The 18,375-nt window shown below is 46.7% G+C and overlaps 1 protein-coding gene across 3 annotated transcripts; it reads right to left on the reverse strand.

The window, feature by feature from the left end:
• Positions 1-7,937: 7,937 nt before the first annotated feature.
• Positions 7,938-15,478, reverse strand: MLF2 (myeloid leukemia factor 2). 3 transcript variants are annotated; one of them, XM_052701744.1, is made up of 9 exons: positions 15,455-15,478; positions 14,854-14,929; positions 12,774-12,900; positions 12,274-12,309; positions 10,749-10,802; positions 9,877-10,002; positions 9,372-9,531; positions 9,045-9,285; positions 7,938-8,539 (listed from the first exon to the last, which is right to left on the reverse strand). In XM_052701744.1, the coding sequence occupies exons 2-8, from the start codon at positions 14,901-14,903 to the stop codon at positions 9,107-9,109; spliced, it is 732 nt and encodes a 243-aa protein (XP_052557704.1). In that variant the 5' UTR covers positions 14,904-14,929; positions 15,455-15,478; the 3' UTR covers positions 7,938-8,539; positions 9,045-9,106. The 3 variants fall into 3 exon arrangements, with proteins under 3 accessions (XP_052557704.1, XP_052557703.1, XP_052557705.1); XM_052701743.1 differs by lacking the exon at positions 15,455-15,478 and adding an exon at positions 15,066-15,233; XM_052701745.1 differs by lacking the exon at positions 15,455-15,478 and adding an exon at positions 15,066-15,233 and having other exon boundaries at positions 7,938-9,285.
• Between the last annotated feature and the right edge of the window lie 2,897 nt (positions 15,479-18,375).

The raw sequence follows: 18,375 nt of genomic DNA on the forward strand, positions 1-18,375 counted from the left end.
GGCTGCAGAGCCTGCAGCAAGGTGGGCGATACTCTAGCATCACAGGCTGTAACTCTGCACTGGTCCGTTATGAGCACAGCTTGGGCACGCAATCGCTTTGCGTTTTCAAGACACTACCATGGCTCTGTGCACTTCTCAAGGCCCCGTTGTGCCATATGTGTCCAGAGAGAGGGATTAAATGTATTCGATGGAGAGGCATCTGCACAGCACTGAAAGTCTTTCCGTTTCTTCACTTTCAGAAGGGAGCACCTTTAAGATCTCCATTAAGAAAAGAAGGAAACAGAAGGTAGCAGATAAAATTAGACCTTTTGTATGGCTGAAAAATAAATGGGAGTTGCTCAACACAGAATGAGAATATTGCTGCAAATGGCCTTGCCTTGCAGCAAATAGTGGGCAGGAGCAGAGGTTTCCTTTTGCCCTTCACCTGAAAACCATGCTTTCTATTTCCCTGCTCACTTCATCCTTGACTTTGAATTTGAGTCAGGGAGAATGTGGAAATTAATTAATTAGTTAACATTTGTAAATCACTTTGAAGATGGCAAGGGTGAGATAAGTACTGAGCATTATTATTATAGGTTTTAATTTTAATTTTAAATGTCTTCTTTGTGTTTTTAACCCCGTAATCTCCCAAGGAAAGGAGAAGCCCTGAGTACAGCAGAACAGAGACATCTGACACAAGACAGCAACAGCACCGCAAAGGAATGAGGCTCAGGGGGCTGTAGGAGAGGCGTGAGCTGCGTCAGCCCCTGCTCCAGGAGCAGGAATTGTGCCAGCCCTGCATGCAGAGTGCCAGCCTTGTTGAGCTGCAGTTGGCTGCCACCCTTTTCGTGTACCACACATAGGGCTCACGCATCTGGATTCAAGAGAGAGGAAAAGGCAGCAACTGAACTTCTCAATCCCTGCTCCTCCCAATTTACACCTGGGTGAAGAGAGCGATGTCTGTATTTCGCCAAACACCTTCAGCTGTTCCACGCCGAGAGGCAGCCGTATTTTCTTATTAGGAGTTGGGGTTAATGCTGGCAATTCTCTTTACTGCATGACTGGGAAAAATTCCTGCCTGCAGAACTCCCCAGCTCACTGCTGCCAGCCGCAGCCCTGCACTTGGCAGCACGGCACTGGCAGCGGCAGCCAGGAGCTGAACCTGAGGCGGGATCTCCCCACATCCTGGCTGCTCCCACAGGAGCACAGCTCAGCCTGGAGTGCCACTGGCTGCCCACACGCCAGGCCCAGTACCAGCAGCAGGGACACAGAGACATCCTCCCTCAGCACCGCATCCTGCTGAGCACCCCTGACTTGGATCCACTAGGCCTTTCTGCAGTTCTCTGCTGGCTTCCCAGCTGCCCCCCTCCTGGCAGTTTCTCCTCAGAACTGCCCCAGTTTTCGGGACAGCCCTGTGGGTGCAGTATGAGCCAGGCCTGATGGCCGCCTGCTGGTCTGGGTGCTGCTGCTCGGGGGAAGGGGCTCATCCACAGCAGAACTGTGTGTGCAGTGTGCAGCCACATTCATGTTGTGATGTGTTCATTTGGCACCCAAGTGTCAGCTGGAATTAAGAGCTGTGAACTCTGGACGGATAACAAAATGTGCACCATTACTATAGCATGGGTGCACAGATGAAAAGCAACTGCAAGGCACAAGTGAAACTGCAGCCCCTTCTGGTTAGGGGGATATGTTTGTTTGGAGGCTTTGCCCCATTTCCTCCGGAATTCCCTGCATTTAACAACAGCTTCAGAACACAAGAGCAAGGACAGAATACAGGACCACTCATACTGCAGGTGTAGAATTAGCAGGAGGCTCATTGACCAGGCGTGAGCTCTTCGTGCTGCTGGCAGTGCTGCAGTCCTGTGTGTGTGCTCCTCAGGTACCAACAAAAACCTGGTTAATTTTATCATCCCCATGACTCTTTCAGGAAGGCTGCCCTCAAGCCTGACTGCTACACTTGATAGAAAGTTCTTCTGATGTCCAGCTTAAATGTATTCACAACTAGTTTATGTGCTCTCATTCCTGTGCTAATGTGGCTTTAGATTAAGCTGTTCCTCCTTCCAGTCTCTCTCCCCTGTGTTCAGACTTTTCTTTGCCCAATCAATCTCTTCCTATTGTGTGAGCTCTTCACACAACGTATCCTACGAGCTCTTACTTGCACTCTCAATTAAGTTTTCTTGGCTAGAAACGAGCACAGATGCATTGGGCATCTCACTGGCATCTTGCACAACAGTGGTAGTGCATACCCATAACTACTAGAAATGCCTTCAGGATTGCATTTGTCTTTTTCTTCTTGCCACAACAGATGCTTACAGTTATTACGTGATTTACTGGTGATCCTTTCTTCTTTTCTGTCTCTCATTATCAAAGAGGTTCCAATTTACAGCTAAGAGGTTACAGCTACATAAGTCTTAATTTTAGTTTGTGCAATCCCTTTTGCTGCTATTGACATCTTAAAGGCCATCTCCTTTCTACTGCTCGACTCTGTGATCCAGTTTGGGAATGCGTCTGTTTGGCTTTTTCCCTGTCACTAGTAAAGGAGGATGTCAAAAGGCTGTATTGCCACTCTCGGCAGCAGCAAGTGGAGACAGACAGCACTGATCCCATTTTTCTTTGTATCTCCTTTCCCCTCTCCCTCGGATTGCATTAAGAGCCCTCAGGATTTACAAGCCCAGCCAGCCAGAGCAGCCAGATGCAAGGAGATTATGGAGGAAATAATAATCCAAATGGAGTTTCCTCATGGGGACATTTTAGGAAGTGTTGTCTTTAAAAAAAAATAAAATTCCAAGGAGCAAAAAACCAACCAACCATCCAACCAACCAACCTCCAGTTACATTTAAGCCAGGGCTGAAAAGTAAAATCCAGTAACTTTTTTAGAACGTTTCCCACATCAGCTAAACATTGCAAAATCACGCCAGTGATATTAACCTCGACTCCGGAATGAGGTCTATCTGAAATCCTACCGCTCTCCAATGCTCGAGTCCGCGCTGCAGGAGCGCTGTTTGCCTTCGGGATTTTGCACTCGCAGTCTGCGCTCGTTCCACAGAACACGGCGCCTACAGACAGCTCCGTTTCCTGCAGCTCTGCCTTTTGTCCTCCCTGCGCTGAAGCATCTGTTAGGTCACCAGTTTTCTCCCTCCCCTTCTCACCCTCCCCTGCAGTCTCGCACCCTGCCAGCCTGCGCTCCTTCTGATTCATGGATTGTAAAAGCCTGATGGGAACAATTTAATCGTGTAGTTTGGCTCCTCGGGAGCTGACTCCTCTCGTTCCTGTGCCTGCTTTCCTGTTTGGGGACGTCCCATCCCGGTTTTGGAGCAGCAGGAGAGTCCCCTCCCGTCCCAACGACTGCGTGCGGCGAAAGCCCGCGGCTCGTTTCCAGCTCCGTCATCGGGAAGCCGCGTGTTTTCTGCGGGGTTAAAGAGCCCTCTGCTGTCAGAAACCTGGCTCCCATCAAGCAAAAGCCATGCAGGCTCGGTGAGCCTGAGTTCATTTGATCTCCAGGTAATTCTTCCTAGGGTCCATCCAGAGTTGCCAGGAAAGCCCTCCATCTTGAAAGAGCACAGCGTACATTTATTTGCCTAGACGCACGTCCTTCTGTTCTCAGCGCAGCCAGAAATACTGTTTATGAGTAAAGACCACACCAGTGGTTACAGACTGCTCTGTGCATCTCATCATTTACCAAAATTTATCACCTCCGTTTTTGCTTGTGTCCCCTAAAAACTTCATCAGCACTGGCTTAATATCTTCTCTGAAATCATTAATCAAGTTACTAATGAGCATTAATTTCAGAACAGCCTCCTACCAGAAATACTTTAGTGTTCTGGGGACTCCCATTCCTCTCATTTCTTGAAATTTATCAGCAGACCACGTTTTATAATGTATGCCCCTTTGTTGTTTTAATGACGTCACTTTCATTTATTTTTAACCAGAGAATAGGCCTGGGTGGCAAAGTTAGACCTGCCATGCTGGTGTAACTTCAGATTCCTGCAGTGCCTTTGTTAACCCAACCCACGACTGCATCAGAAAACATGAAAGTAGTCAGGGATAACTTAGAGAAAGCAAGCATGAGAACTGATACATCTGTCTTTATTTTTAACCTGATTGACCTTTCAAGCTCTTGATTTGATATCAGTCTAATTGGTTTAAGGCTATACACATATCTTCCTGCAGGGCTGCATTCTTCTTTCCTAAATTTCATGCCACTGATGATTGCCTTTCAGTAGCACCCAGGGTAAACTACTCCATAACTGTTCCAGGTACTGAGGCTAGACTAACATGTTTCCCAGGTCTTCTCTTCTGCTCTTTTTGTAGATTGATGTAACAATCTACAATGCTCTAACAATGAGCTTTCCAGTCAGCAGGGACCTCTTCCCAATCCCGCAGTTCCCAGTGAATTGTTGGGAGGGGTCCAGCCATAACGTCCACTAACTTCTTCATTCTGGGGGGGAATCTCAACAAGCCCAGCAACAAGAAGACATTCCAGGGCTTTGGTATGCCCGGATACAAAAGGTGGTCTACTTTTAAATAGGAAGTCATTTTCACTTTAAGCCAGTTAATAGGAAGTGATCAAGTTCAGCGTGATTTAAAAGCAGAAGTTGTAGGGGTTTAACCAGCAGTGGCCTTTCTGACTGCACATGTTCTTGTTTTCAGGCATTTCAGTTGGCAGCGCACCTTCTGTGCACAGACTTCACCTGCTTACTTTAAACAACTTCAAGCTCCTCATAGTTTTTCTGAAGATGGGAACAGGAATAAATAAATGGTTGTGCACACACTTCTCCTCAGTGCACGCTATCTGTTTGAATTAACAACCTGTATCAGTAATCAGTAAGCAACTTTTCATCAAACCAGGGTCTGATGAAAACCACAAGTAGCGTTTGCTGAACAAAAGGCAGCAAAAACAGTGAATCTATTCCCACTGCTCTGCCCTTTCCCTCTTCCTTCACATTTTTTTTTTCACAGTCCCTCAAGACGCTTATTGAAACACCGCTGTGCCCAGACCATTGGCAGCCTGGAGCAATTGAGAAAACTTTAGCAGAACCCAGGGTAGCTGAAGAACCAGCTCCCAGGTCTAGAGGAGTAAAAGGAATTTACCCTCTTCACTTCTTCAGGAGGCAACCTGCTGCTGCCTAAAGTCAGATGTTAACATATTGAGGGATTATTCCCTTCTGCTCTGTCTGCGCAAGACCCTCACCTACAGTACAACTTTCAGCTCTCAGGCCCAAAGCACAAACAAACCGTGGAGCTGTTAGAGCAGAGATCCAGAGAAAAGCCACAAAAATGCCCAGAGGCCTGGAGCACCTTTTCTGTGGAGATCAGTGGAGAGAATCGGGATTTTTCAGTCTGGAGAAGGTTCTTAAGGGAGTTCTTAAGAAGCTTATGAGGAAGAGGGGAGGAGACTATTACATAGTGACATGGCAAGTGGTAGTGGTCTTAAAAGAGAATAGAATTAAATTAGATATTGTTTCACAATAAGGGTGATGATGCACCAGAACACACTGTCCAGAGAGCCTGTGGATGTCCCATCCCTGGAGCTGTTCAAGGCCATGTTCAAGGTTTGGGTAGCCTGGTCAAGTGAGAAGCGTCTCTGCCCATGGCAGAGAGGTTGGAAGTGGATGGTCTTTAAAGGTTCCTTCCAAATCAAACCATTGGGTTGGAAGGAGCCTGCAGAGTGGCAGAGGGGAGCTCCTCCTGTCCTGGTTTTAACTGAGGCAATTTTCTTTACAGTGGCTGGTACAATGCTGTGAATTGGATTTAGGAGAAAAACAATGCTGATAACACACCAATGGCTTATTTCTTGCTGAGCAGTGCTGAACAAAGCCAAGGGCATTTCAGCTTCCCACACTACCCTGCCAGCAAGGGGCTGGGGGTGCACAAGGAGCTGAGAGCAGAGAGAAAGGACAGTTGACCTAAACTGGCCAAAGGGATCCTCCACACTGCGTGGCTTCATGTTGAGCATTAAAACTGGGAGGAAGTAGGCCAGGGACTGACTGGCTGGGCATCAGTCAGTGAGTGGTGAGCAATGCATTGCTGAACTCTTGTTTTGTTAATATATTTTTATATATATAAAAATGTTTTTTATATATATATAAATGTATATATAATTTCACTTCACTTTCTGCCTCAGTAAATTGTTTTTATCTCAACCCATAGATTTTACTATTTTTTCCTGTTTTTTCCCCCCCATCTCAGTGGGAGTAGCAAACAGCTGAGTGGTGTGGAGCTGCCTGCCAGGTTAAACCACAGCACCTCCCCCTATACTTCCCGTACATATTTTTTGATTCAGAATCTCTACAACTTCTCAGGGTCCTGTCCTCTGCTTCCTACCTTTAACACAAGGTCCTCTAACTGAACCTTTTCCTCATTTCCCTAGAATACCAGAGAAGGCAGAGGCTTGGAAATGACTTTACAGCCATTAACAAGGTTCAAGAAGCCAGGTAACTCTCTTCTGCCACTCTTTACCACCAAGTGCAAAAGCACATGATTGAAGATCCGTTAGCAGGATGGCACCTAGTAAGGTACAGAGGCTGAATCCAGGTATGGAGGCACTACTCAAGTGTTGTTTCAGCTTGTGAAGAGTCACTGTTGCAAATGGTCATAGCACCCCAGTTGTCACATTTCTCTTCAATCTGTTCTGTGTCAAGATTAGGGGAATTCTCACGTGTTTAAGGACCAAGTCATTCCCTCCATCACTGTGTCCATCTCCCTGTTCTCTACTTCAGACATCAGCTTAAAGAACAGCCAGAACTTTGTGGCTGTTCACAGTCTCAATGCTAAAAGCAACTTACTGAGCCCAGGTGGTTCTTTCCTGGATCATAATATGAGGTATCATACCTTGCATTAGCTTGAGACTACTGCTGAGATGAGGGCTCTATTGTTTCAGCTCCTTCTCTCAAGGTCTGGCAACCACAAGAGGACTGATCTTCCACTAAGCCTCCTTCAGTGCGTAGCTATTTCTTTGACCTTGCCCACTTCAGGGCCTGCCTGGACTACGCAATCTCCAGCAACTCCAGCCACTTCCAGCGAGCAGCCAGCTTACGCCCTTCCAACACTTACTTCACTGTCTCAACCAACTTTCCTCTCATCACTTCCATGGATGCTGGAGGCTTGTCTGACTGCACCCCAGCTGTGGAGGCCTTGTAAATGGCCACCGGGAGAACAAAACTCCTGCTGCGTTTGCTATGGGACAGAGAAGGCCATGGAAGTGGGGAAAGAGCCTGCCATAAGCCGAGGCTCTGCCCCGTGCATCCTTGGAGGGTAGAATTTATGTACTCTACATAAAGCTTTAAAGCACCAGATTCCACATTTGATTTTCAGGACAAAACAACCAGTACTCAGTGAGATCCCTGTTCCTGTTAGCTCCCAGATGGGCAATGTGGAAATACATGGTAGAATCCTGGCACACTACTTTCAAGTGTAAATCACTGATTTCCTTCGTTCCGTTCCAAGTGAATTTATGAAATGGTTTATATATCAGTGCATGCCAGAGCAGGAAACTGGCCCAAAAACACAGGAGACCTTTCTTAGTCGGGTATTCCTAATGCCTTTCCAGCTTCATCTAATACCAGAGTTAAGAAGAGATCATTAATAACGATGTCATACGCTGTCAGCCCCAGTTGCAAAGAAATAAAATAATGGGAATATTCCCAGTCATGCAGGAGCCCCTTGTTCAAGGCTGCACAAACAGCCAGGCAGCAATAAAGACCAACCAATCCCCATCAAACATGCAGTGAAACCACAGCCATGAAAAAGCATATTTTTGCAAACAGTGGAAACCTTTTACAGTTTCCACGTTGTCACTGAGCATTATCTCACTTCCTAACTACATGAGAAGCCTTTACAGAAAAGTTACAATTAGACACCAAGTTTCTCTTCAGTAATTTCCCAGTGATACAAAAGAAGTTACTTAATTCCACAGCAGGCACGATTAGATTAGCAGAAGATAAAAACTGATGGAACAATTCTTTACAGTTTGTTTCTTTATTCAGTAAACATCTAGTTACAAGTTTCACAAATTAAAAAAGTGGAGGAGCCAACTGAAGAAATGTAGAGGAGGGGAGGGCACAAGCTATCCAGCTTTTGTTCTGCTCCTCACCTCTCTAACGCACATCCTTCAGCTACTCTGTAGCTGTACCAAGAATTCAAGAGGGGAATAGAAGCCTTTGTCCCTGTGAGGGGACTAACACAGAGGGGTCTAGCAGGATTCCCTCGTCTTTCTTTCACAGGGGACCAAACACAAACTTCATAACCAGCCCAACCCACCACAGAAAGAGTGGAAAGGACAGAAGCAGCAAGGTGGCAGCTCCTCGTGCCCACCACTACTGGCAGAAAGAACAGAATCAAAGGAGGACAGAAAGGGAATGGTCGATTAATGTGTTCCTTGGACATTAGTGAGATGCTCCATGAACCACTGCAGCACCCAAATGGGGCAGGAAAAAAAAAAAAGGCAATGCAGAAGATTAGTTGCTTTATTTCAATTCTTAAGTGGCAGGGAGGTTAATACTAAATTTGAGAAGGGTCCAAGTGGTGCTTTGAAGGGGCTTTAGAATTTCACTGTCTGTACCTGGAAGGAAGGGAAACAAAGAGAGAACATAAAAAGAGCAAAATGTGATTAGAAAGCAGCTAAGACAGATAAGATTTAACATTTATAATAATAAAAAGAAACCCCAAATTTCAAGTTCAGGACCATATCAAGGTGAACCCTCAAAGCACAGGCCAGAAAGCAGCACTTGTTTTAATTTCAAACTGGACTGGCAGTAAAAAGTCTCTAAGTTCTACATAATGATAATGTAAACACTCTATAGATTGTGATCCTGCATCACCTCATACCATTTCAACCATCACCTAAGGCTGACATCACATATTTTTCTTGGTGACAAGGCTAACCTTGCTGAACCTTTCCATTCAGTATTTTCTCAAGACTTTCATCTTCCTCTGCTCTTTACATGAAGTGAGAAAACATTCTTCCAACCAAAATAATGCAAGACTGGGGTAATGAAAAGAAAATCCATACGGTTAAGAGGCAACCAGGCAATGGAGAATGAAAAAAGAGCCGTGTTAGGACTTACAAGAACGTGTAGGTAGACTTGGGGGTGACCACGTTGCACCCCCAACAAGGTCTGCTCTGCATTCACCAGTCATATCGGCGGGACTGTCTGGAGGGAGAATCCTCCGGGCCCTGGATCGCAAGACGAGTCCCTTCAGCCCGGCGGCTGCCGCTGCCGTCGTGACGCCGGTATTCCAGCCCTCGCTGCGGCCGGAAGCGGGATGTCTCTCGCCTCCACTCATCATCAAAAGCGGCTGCATCACCTGTGTCAGCAAGAACAAGCTCAGCCAGGGAAAAGGTGGGAAGCGGCAGCTGGGTTTGCTGAGATGGAAGACGGGACAGTACTCACTTTCATCCATGTTGATGTAGTCCTGCCTCTCTTCCTGGTCACCTGTACGATGGTTCCGGGATCGCTGCATGATGTGCGCTCTGTCCCTGATGTGGTGCCCAATAGACATTTGTTCCAAGCCACTGTCTGAGTCCCTTACGGTCCGCCTAGTCTCACGAATCTGAGGGTAGATTTGACAATCAACATTTTAATTCATTCCCCCAGCCCGGTAAGACACTCTGGTTCTTGCCTACAGCACTTCAGTCATGCTGCGCTTGCCACCAGTCCCAGTCGAACGGAACATAATAATAAGGAAAAAAGACTTCCTCTCCAGCTGGCACTTCCCATCTCCTCTCAGGGGCGCTCAGCATGGTTCAGTGACTCACGACACATTCCTCAATCCACAACTGACTGCAGAGCAGAAATGCTGTGGGTGGCCAACACTGAGCCGCCAATGAAATTCTATCCTTCCCCAACAAAACCAGCAGCCTCCTGCTGGGATGACACACTGTGGCCTCCTCCTTACCCCGCCAGGTGCCGAACGCATCTCTGAGGTCTCCTGATACACTTTGGGCCCATCACCCAGGTTGGAATAGGAGATGACAGTTGAAGAGGTAAATGTCTGGCAGTTTGCACCACTTGTCATATGTTCCTGCAAAAGAAGACAGGCAATGGCATAACGAAGAAAAGAGTGGGAAGAAAGATAACAGCCATTTCTCTCTCCATACAACAAAGCAGGAGAGAATTACAAAAGTATCTGTGCTGCATTCACCCTGAAGGGAGGGTGCAATGAAGATGGAACCAGGCTCTGCTCAGTGGTGCCTTGTGCCAGGACCAGAGGCAAAGAGCACAGACTAGAATACAGGATGTTCTCTCTAAACAACAGGAAGCACTCATTTATTGTGCACCAGCACAGCACAGTTTATGGAGCACCAGCACAGGCTGCCCAAAGGAGTTGTGGAGTCTCCTCTTTGGAGACCTTCAAAAACCACGTGGATGTGGGACTGGGCACCCTGCTTTAGGTGTCCCTGCTTGAGCAGGGTTTGTACCCAATGACATTCAGAGATCCCTTCCAATCTCAACCATTCTGTGATTCTGCAAGTACAAGCCCCATTGGTCCATCTTTCTGGAGAACAACTCCTGTTTCTTGCAGAGGTCTACTCTCATGCTTCCATTCCATTCCATCTCTCCTCCCTGAATTCAGCAGGCATGCCCCAGGAACAACACCTCTGTCACTCCATCCTGCTCAGCAGGATGTTACAGCTTCTGCACTCTAACAGCTTGATCACAGCCAGCACTAAAGAGGCACACAATAGGACAGCAGACAACAGAGAGGATGGCAGAAGCACCATCAGTACTTCCCTCTTTCGTGCAGATTACTTTATTGAAGGTTCTTACCATGTTCCCAATCATGTCGTTCATCATGCCAAACATGTCTATAAAGCCACCTGCCTACAAAAACAGACAGCACAGGAATAGTCAATTTGGATGGGTATGAGAGAAAAGAATTACAACAACCCGTCTGCAAAAGCCATGAAACTGCTGCTGAGAGGAAAAAAAAACAGTTTTTTTTTTTCTTTTTCTTTCTATCTATTGAGAGAAAAAAAAAAAACCAACAAATTCACAGTTGCTGTTCCTTGCAATCTCTTCAGACTGCATTGCCTAAATGTTCCTGCTCTCCAGATCTCTGGCTCTGACATTCTTTTAGTTTAGCTCTGATACCCAATGCACTAAGATTTGTAAATTCAGGCATTCAGCAATGTTAAGACATGAAATCCCAGGATACACACTACTAGTAGACTTAACAGTAAGACAGTCACCATCATCACTGTCAACTCTTGATTTAAATCACAAAGGAGTTTTCACAGTTTGTTTTCTAACATAGGAACTTTTCTTCCTTTTCCCTATAGGGAAAGGAGACGTGACTGTCTTTAATCTGGCAAACCTAAGGGCTGCAGGTAGTATACTCAGCCAGCAGGTCTCACAGATTAATTGTGCAATATGTACACAAAATTAGTGTCAGTTTAAATGCGCCGATTCCTTTTTCCCTTCTTCAAGTGGCTTCTTGTTCTCATTTACAGCAGACCAGCACTCACACGCAATCTTATTATCCTTTGAAGTCCAACTGTTTGTATTATTAATCCTTTTCTGAGCTAGAACAATTCCAGGACGCTAGGCCTCTTTCAGTAAGTCAATACTGAAGAGTGAGGCAGCTAAAGCTGCTAGATCTGGAATAACTTATTTCCAATGTTTTACTACAGCAGATGACTGAGATCAACAAGCTCCAGGAACAACGTTCTCACATACATCCAGCTACTCTCATTCCAATTCTGTTCTCTTGAATTACTCTCTTGGCTTCTCATTCTGCAACCATTTTCAAAGGAAGTTCAATTACTGCCTCTGCCTAATGACGGCCGAGTCTTTTCCTTGTGTCATCACAGTTTCACAATGATCTCCAAACAGATCCACAGCCTCTTCTTAGACACAAGGTTAAGAGACTCTCCATTCTTCCTGGATATTAACTATCCCAATTCCTATGAAATACCATCCTGTAACAGCTTTATGGATCTTCTCTGTTTGAGGTGCCTCCTCAAACAGGAGTCCTGTTTGAGGACTCCTCTAAAACAGCTCCACAGACAAAAGTACAAGGGAAAGAAGTGGAAAGTCTAAAATCATACAGCAACTCAGGAACAGCGGTCCACGGGAAACCAGTTATCTTCAGTTTCAATTCAGTTCACCATTTATTATAAACCTAATAATAAATAGAGCTCATACTTGTCTCTTCAAACCATCCCACTCTCACTACCTGTTAAGATATACGGACTTACATTTCTGCTACTGGTTGCCCACAGCTCTAACAAATCTCAAGGTGAAGCTACTATTAGTGAAGCACAAACTTGGCACTGAAAAACAGAGGACTTACCATGCCCAGCATCCCAAAGGGTGAAACAGCTCCTGCCTGTCAACACAGCAGAAAAACAGAATAAACAATGACCCTGTGGCAGCCAAACAACTAGATACTCCTCAGAGCACCCTCATCCTTCTTGGAAACAGGACTTGGAACACTCAGAGCCAATAAACGCATGAAAAAGCAACCCACTGACTCATGAGGGTTCAATCAGTATCACCACTAACAAACCATACAGAAGGGATATTCCCCCAATTTCCTTCAGTTATAGTGATTTATGGCTTTGAGACAGCATATACACTTTCCCTTCCTCCCATTCAACCTAGAACACAGCTGCCAAGAAACACATACATGTAGAGTGAACAAACAGCAAGAACATCACTGTTTCTGAAACCAGTTGTACCTCCACCATCTCTAAGAAGGTAAGGGAAACGCTCGATCCAATAACGGTGGGGGAAAGAAGCTTAACAAGACAGTTTAAAAAAAATCTTAGCCTGTAGTCAGCCCTCTCTTACCTGCATCCTGCGGCCAGCCTGACGAGCCCCTGGCGTGGTCCCATCAGTGATACCAAGCAGTGGGCCAAATCCAAAACTTCCAGAAAGCATGCGGTTCATGTGCTGCCGGTGGATAGCAAAAGGGTCCCTTTTGGAAAGATTGAGAGAACAATGGTGAGAAGAGGATGATAGAACACAAAGTCCTGCATAATACACCCATTCTGACTCTGAGTTTCTCTTACGCAACTGTACTTTCTAAGCTGAAAATCCAGAACCCCAAGAACTCAGTATCACATGCTAATCCTTGGGGCTGGATCCCATTTCTTCTTTTGTGACTGAAAGTATTATGCCACAGAAGCTCTCTTAAGCACTAACTGATGTCTATTCAGCAGCAGCTCCATGTCCTGTTCCCGCTAATATACTTTTGGGCCAAACATGGCTAAGGATATTCCAAAACCTCATTGCTCTAAGAGGTAAAAGACCTGCAGTCCAAGTACTACCATCATGTCATACTCATTTCCTTTTGAACCATCAAAACATTAACAGCCACAACACACAAACTGTTCTAGAAGAATAGTTCAGCATTTCGCAGGGAAGCACGCAAAGACCACTGCCCTGGCTGCAAAGAAAGGGCTGCATTTAACAGGATGAGAGTGTACATAGTCCTAATTGTTGTTCTTTCACCTCATTAGGTGCACGCGCACAAACACAGTAACCAAAATCTCCAGAATACACCACGTGGTCTGACACTGTTTGATATTCCTCTGCCCCTAATCATCTCAATTTGCTGTTTTCCTGGGACGTTATGCACACAACCACAAAAGGCTGACATCACAGAAAGCTTTTAAAGGTCCAAGTCTCGGTGTAAGAATGAAAGAGAGCAATAATTAGGGTCCCTACATGTTTCTCCTTTCCTTCTTGTGCAGCCTCCATTTTGAGGACATACTTGTACACTAGAAAAGCAAGGAGGGAAAAAGTAGAACGGGGACAGTCAGAGAAAACAGCCGCCACACTAAGGAGTCTGAGAAATATCACAGCATTTCTCTGCATATCTGGTAGTTCTGCATTCATCCTTGCAAAGCACAAACAACCTGAACAGCACGTAATTTCCTGAGATCACAAAAGCATCTAGCACAAACCAATATACTTTCCTGTTTCTACTGGGAATATTTTGCATAATAAAAGCAAGACTCATAGCTGCCACATCAGTGAGAACATACACTCATCCTGTGACTGAGACATCAAGGTCTCCTCTCCTGCTAATTTGTTTACAGTTGATAACATTCTTATAATCAATTTTATAAGCAAGAGCACAGCTTTGTTTTCCTTCATAAATTAATTCGAACAAATTTATAGTAGTGCCAGGCTCAACACAAACCTCCCACTGTATAACACCAATCCTTAACTACTTTGGCAAGAACTGCCACCTCTGATCAGCTGCAACCAATCTCTGGGCAGGGGACAGAAAAAAAGTAATCAGTAAGAAGAAACCCAAAGAAGCATTATTGGGAGCCGCATCAGATTTTCAGACTTGTACTTTAAAACTATTAGAATTCTCCTCGTTTAGTCCCTTGCAACTTGACAGCTCCTTTAGAATTATAGAATGGCCTGGGTTGAAAAGGCCCACAATGATCATGTAATTTCAACCCCCCTGCTATGTTCAGGGCCGCCAACAACTAGACCAGGCTGCCCAGAGCCACATCCAGCCTGGCTTTGAATGCCTCCAGGGATGGGGCATCCACAACCTCCTTTCTCCAGCTTCATTAATGAATTCTTCAGCAGAGCCGCCACAAACAACAGGCACAGAAGATATAATCAAAACCCTACTCCATATACAGAAATCCTTAAGCACAGATAAAGGTCGGGTACTCCAGCACTGTCAGACAGCCAGGTGCGCTCTAAAGGCCTACTTTATTTAATTACACTGTCCTCAGCCACGGCGGTGGCTCCCCGCACGCCGCCCGGCCCGCTCCAGGAACGCTCGCGCTCCCGCGGAAGCCCCGCGCCGCCGCACGCGGCCCCGCACTCAGAGCCCCGCTCGGCAGGCGCCGCCACAGCGCCCCGGCCCGCCCTCCCCCTCGAGCCTCCCCAGCCGACTCACATAGCGAACATGGGGTCCTCCGGCTCCCCGTCCCTCATCAGCCGGAACATGCTGCTGCCCTCCACGGGGGCGGGTTCTGCGGAGGGAGAAAGAAGCGCTGAGAGAGCCGCGAGCGCATCGCACCGCATCGCACCCCGCCCGGCCGCAAAGGCGGCCGCCCCCAGACCCGGACCTCACCGCCCCGTCACCGCCACCCCCGGGCTCGCCCCCACCTGCCGTGCCCCTTCCTTCCCCTGCCCGCAGGCGCGCCGGGCGGTGCCGAGGGGACGACAGCAGGAGGAAGAGGAGATCGAAGAAGACGCGGGCCGCTCACGCCCGGACTCCCATGGCGGCCCGCACCCTGCTCGTCCCTTCCGCTCCAGCCGGTTCGCTTCGCGCATGCGCGCACAGACCCGCGGCTCCGTGCGCTAGCGGAGGAGGCGGGGAGCTGGGCCGGGCAGGAAGCGGCGCCCAGGCCCCGCTCCTCGGGGCAGAGCGGCAGGGGGCCGGCAGAGCGCCTCCTAGCGATAGGAACATCTCGCCCCTCCTCTGGTGCTTCTTGCTCTGGTGCTTGAGGCGCCCTGCCGTCGGTCGGAGCCCGCCTGTGGGCACGGAAACTCACCCGGAGCTTCTGCAAACACTGCCTCGGCCTCCCTGCCTCCGGTTTTGTGATCTGGAATCACCCCTCAGTGTATTCCGGGCTGGAAAGCATTTCCTGTTCGGCGTGTTCTCCTACCACACGGGGCGGGCCCCATGCTGGACTGGGTGTGTGCGGCTAGCCGGCAAGGATCCGGGGGCAGGGAGAGAGAGTGCTGCTTGGACAAGAAGGAAAGCATTTTTATTTATGGGACTGGGAGCAAGTCTGGGACAAAATGACCTGATCCCAGCAATCATCCCACCCCCAGAGATGGCAGGGCTCCTTCATTTGTTTCCAAACACAGCGTCAGTCGTTGCTGCCTCCCAGAGCGGAGGCAGGGGAAGCAGAGGTGCAGGAGCACGTGCTGTAACCTATGTCACCTATGTTACCAGCAGTGTTACCACTTAGGTAACTGTCTCGCTGGTGGCCAAAGCTATGTGACACCTTGGAAAGTGGAAATGCAGCCTTTTTCTGGAACGTAGACAAGTTCCCCGTTGTCAGAAATGCAGAATCTCACTTTTGCACACTATTTGTACGTGAGGCTTCTGTACTCCACTTTACATCCAATGTGCACCAAGTGGATGGCCATTTGCTGACACTGAGTGCCTAAGCATGGCAGTGTGGATGCACAGCAAGGCTCATGTTTTTGTTCTGCCACATTCTCTGTTTAAGCTGTTTCAGTTTTCTGTCATGAATCAAAACCATTACTCACATTGCCTCATTTCCTTTCCTTTTTTAAGCTGTCCAGACAGGAGAATGGGGAAAAAGGAGGTGGTGAGTAAAGGGCGAAATGGAATCAAGGACTGATGCCACTGCCCTGAACTCCATCTTCTGCTGCCTGCTGTTGACTTGCTGCCAAGCAGAATTCCTCCCCCCTAACATCCCCATCACTGTTAGCTGTGCAGTCAGCCAAAGGGGCGACCACAGTGTATGCATTTTAAAAGCAAACTGAATATCACGTGGTGTGGGTAAATAAATGGTACGCTGAATATCAGACCTTTTACCTGCTTCTTTCCAGGGACCAATCATTGTGGCCAAGAGGACAGAAACAGCTTCTTCCAAGAAGGCAGAAACACATCCAAATATTCCAGGGAATATCCATGTGACAAAGAAATTCTCATTATCAGAAGCCAGAACTACCCACAGCCACTTCTGCTTCGGTTCCTTTCATCCGTGCCTCTTACGTAATCCTCAGCCAGCAACTAATTCTGACCTCACATGAAGGACACCCTAAGAGGACAGCTCTCATTTGATCCTCAGGAGCGACAATATCTGGAATGCTAGAGCCAGCTTGCAGTGACTGGGGTATGCGTTGCTTAGCAGTGATTACTTTCAGAATATTTTGCTCAAGAATGAGTCTGTCACAATATGAATGAGAAGCACAACCTCCATCTGCGCTATATTAGTGAAGACAAGTTCACAAAAATCGTGATTCAAAGCCTTCCTCCCCTTTCTGATCCTCTCACAGGCTGGCTCTCATCCCTAATCACTCTTACTCCCCTTGCTTCCTCTCATTATGCTATCTGCACTGCTCCCCAGCCCACAACAGTGCTCATTTGCATTGCTTCTTGCAAAGACATATTTCCAAATGCAAAGTTTGGCCAGTGGTTGAATTTCTAGAAATTTCCTCATGACTTCTGATTATGGAACCATGGAGGACAAACAAAATCAATAATCTGTATGACTTTTAATGGGCACAGGATAGAAAAATGAACAATGTGGATTAAATGCATAAACGTGCACCCCCCCCCTCCCCCCCCCCCAGATTTGGCTGGTTTCACCTTAAAAGAAAGGATAGATACTCTATGCCTGAATTTCTGAACATCTAAGAAAAGCTGAGGCAAACACAAGGCCTTCTGCTCTTCTGCTGTTCAGCAAGTAGCTTGGAAGAGTTTTGGAACCACTTTTGAGTTAGTTGTCAGAATAACATTCTTAGAATACTCTCATACCCAAATATGATGTTTTGGTTTTGTTCAGAGTTACTTTTGCCTTCACCATAAACTAGTAACTCCTCCCCCTGGCTACAATGGTACTATGACAAGACTAGGAAGGTATTAAAACAAAATTAATAAATGCATGTGCTAGAAACATAAAAATACATACCATACAAATACACAGCCACATGCTCACTATGAAGATGCGTACTGGCAGACTTAACATTTAACATCAGTAGAAATATACCATACTTTCACAAAAGAAAATGCACAAAAAGATAGAAAACACCATCACTGCACACAAAAGTGTAAGTACTGCAGATGTACACACCCACAAAAACACAAAGTACAAACAGCATGCTACACAAAAATGGTAACTTACAGAGAAAATTACATTCCCAGGCTGCAGACATGCATATTGCCGATGTTCCCAGTGACTTATCACGCAACTTCTGTACCTCCATCATCCTGTCTAAAGGCTGAAGACTCCAAAAAAGATGGAATATATTCTGCTGAGTTTGCAAAGCAACTTCAAGCAAAGACTGCTGAACATACTGAAAAGTGACTTACATCTTCACATTGCATGATGAGTATAGTTGCATATACTACAAAAGGGATGACTTCAGATGGGGGAGAGAAGAGCAGAGAAAAGCTGTAAATTGATCCAGCAGACAAAATGCAGAGAGGTACCAATGTGATGGAGGAACAGAAGGCCTGAGAAACACAGGTGTCAGTGAAAGGTTGCCCACAGGGCACACTAGAAGCCAATGAAATCCCACTATCAGGATCAGAGGAGCAGATGGGATACAGAAGCAGGCATGTCCCAGGGCATGAAGAGGAGTTTCACATAGGATATGAGGGGAAAAAAAACTACAGGCATGCAAGGAAAAATGGGACGTGAAGAACGAAGGGGACACGAGCTGAATTTTGTACATACAAGAAAGGAAAACAGAGACAACGTGGGAGCAATGG

Source organism: Tympanuchus pallidicinctus, unplaced genomic scaffold (assembly GCF_026119805.1).
Source record: "Tympanuchus pallidicinctus isolate F22 unplaced genomic scaffold, pur_lepc_1.0 scaffold40, whole genome shotgun sequence".
NCBI lineage: Eukaryota > Metazoa > Chordata > Aves > Galliformes > Phasianidae > Tympanuchus > Tympanuchus pallidicinctus.

Coding starts and splice junctions, on each gene's coding strand:
- MLF2 (XM_052701744.1), bottom strand. CDS start 14,903: ATGTTCCGGCTGATGAGGGACGGGGAGCCGGAGGACCCCATGTTCGCT. Junction 12,901..14,853: donor GAGGACCCCATGTTCGCTAT/GTGAGTCGGCTG, acceptor TCTTTCCAAAAG/GGACCCTTTTGCTATCCACC. Junction 9,532..9,876: donor TGCGTTCGGCACCTGGCGGG/GTAAGGAGGAGG, acceptor ATCTACCCTCAG/ATTCGTGAGACTAGGCGGAC.